This window comes from Nicotiana attenuata, unplaced genomic scaffold (assembly GCF_001879085.1).
Source record: "Nicotiana attenuata strain UT unplaced genomic scaffold, NIATTr2, whole genome shotgun sequence".
In the NCBI taxonomy this organism is placed as follows: Eukaryota; Viridiplantae; Streptophyta; class Magnoliopsida; order Solanales; family Solanaceae; genus Nicotiana; species Nicotiana attenuata.
In genome coordinates this window covers 14,277-17,840 of record NW_017678783.1, presented here as the reverse complement: position 1 = coordinate 17,840, position 3,564 = coordinate 14,277, and the positions used below count along the sequence as shown (strand labels likewise).

Genomic DNA, 3,564 nt, shown 5'->3' with positions numbered 1-3,564 from the left:
ATTTTCAAGTTGCTAAAGAAAGATGCTGCGGTCAGATGGACGGACGAATGTCAAGCAGCATTTGATAAGATCAAGAAGTATTTGGCTAGTCCACCAGTGTTGGTCCCGCCAGAGCCAGGAAGGCCCTTGATCCTTTACCTGACTGTGTTAGACAATTCGTTTGGTTGTGTACTGGGGCAGCATGACATCACAGGAAGGAAAGAGCAGGCGATTTACTACCTCAGCAAGAAGTTCACATCATATGAGGTAAAATACACTCAACTCGAGAGGACGTGTTGTGCTTTAACCTGGGTAGCGCAAAAGTTGAAACATTACTTGTCAGCATATACTACCTATCTCATCTCTCGGTTGGACCCATTGAAGTATATTTTTCAAAAGCCTATGCCTACAGGGAGACTGGCGAAATGGCAAATCCTGCTTACAGAGTTTGATATTGTCTACGTGACTCGGACCGCTATGAAAGCACAAGCACTGGCTGATCATCTAGCTGAAAATCCCGTTGATGACGAATATGAGCCTTTGAAAACATACTTCCCGGACGAGGAGGTAATGCATGTTGAAGAATTAGAACAGGTCGAGAAGCCTGGATGGAAACTGTTCTTTGATGGAGCTGCCAATGCCAAGGGTGTCGGAATAGGAGCAGTACTGATTTCTGAGACAGGGCAGCACTACCCTGTCACTGCTCAACTTCGTTTCTTTTGCACCAATAACATGGCTGAGTACGAAGCCTGTATCCTGGGACTGAGATTGGCTATAGACATGGGTGTCCAGGAAATCTTGGTCATGGGTGACTCGGATCTTCTTGTACACCAGATTCAGGGAGAGTGGGAGACACGAGATTTGAAGCTCATACCATACCGGCAGTGTTTGCATGAACTTCGTCAACGGTTTCAATCAATAGATTTCAAACACATTCCAAGAATGCACAATGAGGTTGCCGACGCTTTGGCCACCTTGGCATCAATGTTGCATCATCCGGACAAGGCTTACATGGATCCATTACATATTCAGGTTCGAGATCAGCATGCCTATTGTAACGTGGTGGAGGAAGAATTTGATGGTGAGCCATGGTTCCATGACATAAAAGAACATCTCCGGGTGGGAGTATACCCGACACAGGCTACCGGGGATCAAAAGAGAGCAGTTCGACGCTTGGCAAGCGGATTTTTCTTCAGTGGAGGAGTGTTGTACAAGAGAACTCCAGATCTGGGGTTGTTGAGATGCATAGATGCCAGACAGGCTACAGTTATCATGGCTGAGGTACATGCGGGAGTTTGCGGACCTCATATGAGTGGATATGTATTGGCAAAGAAGATCCTCCGAGCAGGTTATTATTGGCTTACTATGGAACGGGATTGCATCAGTTTCGTGCGCAAATGTCATCAATGTCAGATACATGGAGATTTGATTCATTCTCCGCCCTCTGAATTGCATACAATGTCGGCACCATGGCCGTTCGTTGCCTGGGGAATGGATGTTATTGGACCAATTGAGCCAGCAGCATCAAATGGGCATAGATTCATTTTGGTAGCTATTGATTATTTCACTAAATGGGTGGAGGCAAAAACCTTCAAATCTGTGACTAAGAAGGCAGTTGTCGATTTCGTACATTCAAATATCATATGCCGGTTTGGGATCCCGAAGGTAATCATCACAGATAATGGTGCCAATCTCAATAGCCATTTGATGGCCGAGACATGTCAGCAGTTTAAGATCATGCACCGCAATTCTACCCCATATCGCCCTAAGGCAAATGGGGCAGTCGAAGCAGCTAACAAGAATATCAAGAAAATACTTCGGAAAATGGTCAAAGGGTCAAGGCAATGGCATGAAAAACTACCTTTTGCCTTGTTAGGCTATCGCACTACTGTCCGTACTTCAGTAGGAGCGACTCCCTATTCATTGGTGTATGAAACCGAAGCAGTAATACCTGCAGAAGTCGAAATCCCGTCCCTCCGGATCATCGCTGAGGCAGAGATTGATGATGATGAATGGGTTAAAGCCCGCCTGGCGATGAGTTATGGGATTCATGTGGTAGAAGAAGGTCAAATGCAAGTGAGGAAGGCAAAGGCTATGCTCCAATATGTGGAAATGAAGAAACCACAGTAGATTGCTTCGCTTATGGCATGAGGGAAAAATTCTGGAGGAGGACTAATAGGAAATCTCTAGAACTTGAAGCAGCACTACAGAACAAAAGCATGAATGTGTTTTTGCCGGATGACATTCTTGAAATGTGCTTATTAAGGCTTCCTTTTATAAGTGTCATGAATGCTAGGCTGGTGTGCAAGAAATGGAGAAACTTGACAATGACGCCTCGTTTCTGGCGAATGAGGCAAGAAGGTTCGTTTCAGAATCCATGGGTTTTTCTCTTTGGGGTTGTAAAAGACGGTTGTTGTTCTGCAGAAATACATGCAATGGATGTTTCCTTCAACCAATGGCACAAAATTAACTCTGAAATTCTGAAAGGAAGGTTTTTATTTTCTGTTGCCGGTATCCATGATGATGTTTATGTTGTTGGAGGCTGTTCTAGCCTTACTAACTTTGGGAAAGTTGATAAGAGCTCATTCAAGACACATAAAAGCGTGCTCGTTTTTAGTCCCTTGATGAGAACGTGGCGTAAAGCTGCACCAATGAAGCATGCAAGATCATCCCCTATTTTAGGAGCTTATGAGATCAGTTCAGATTGTTTAATTATTAGGAATCAACAAACTCGAGGAGACAGAAGATTTTACCGTCCAAGAGTTGGTGGGGTATCTGATGTTTATGAGGATCCTCATAGACTTTCAGTTAGACGCCAATTTCGATATTCTCTGGATGAGAACGAGCTTACGTCCTTGCCAAGTGTGAAACCGTACAAGTTTGTCAAACAAAAAGGCGAACATTCAAATAAAGATCAAAGACGCTTTCTCTTGTTTGCTGTAGGGGGTCTTGGATGCTGGGATGAGCCTCTGGATTCTGGGGAAATTTATGATTCCATGTCAAATAAATGGACAGAGATCCAGAGGCTGCCTGTAGATTTTGGAGTAGCTTGTTCGGGGGTTGTGTGCAATGGGATGTTTTATGTTTATTCAGAAAGTGATAAGGTAGCAGCATATGACATTGAGAAGGGCTATTGGGTTAGAATCCAAACCAGTCCATTCCCTCCCCGAGTTCATGAATACCACCCTAAACTTATATGCTGCAATGGACGGTTATTTATGCTTTCTGTCTCGTGGTGTGAAGGAGAAGGTCAGATTGGCAGGAGAAACAAAGCAGTAAGAAAGCTTTGGGAGCTTGATCTTATGTATCTCACTTGGACAGAAGTTTCAACACATCCTGATGCCCCAATGGATTGGAACGCTGCGTTTATTGCTGATAAAAACTTTATATTTGGAGTTGAAATGTTCAAAATATTCGGGCAGGTGCTAGACTTCTTGACTGTTGGAGAAGTATCTGGTGCTGGAACAAGCTGGAGCCATATCTCAAGGAACCGTCTACCCCACGAATTGGATGCTGCTTCTTGCTTGACTAAATCCATGGCAGTGCTACACTTGTGACGGATCAAAGAAGACCTACGATAACATT

General features: G+C 44.2%; 1 protein-coding gene across 1 annotated transcript; it reads left to right on the top strand.

Annotated features, from left to right (window-relative positions):
• Window positions 1–2,002: 2,002 nt before the first annotated feature.
• LOC109221672 (F-box/kelch-repeat protein At5g42350-like) lies at window positions 2,003–3,564 on the top strand (the record flags this gene model as incomplete). Its single annotated transcript, XM_019386140.1, is given in 1 exon segment — window positions 2,003–3,564. A coding segment is annotated over 1 exon segment (1,534 nt), but the record flags the coding sequence as incomplete, so codon positions are not given.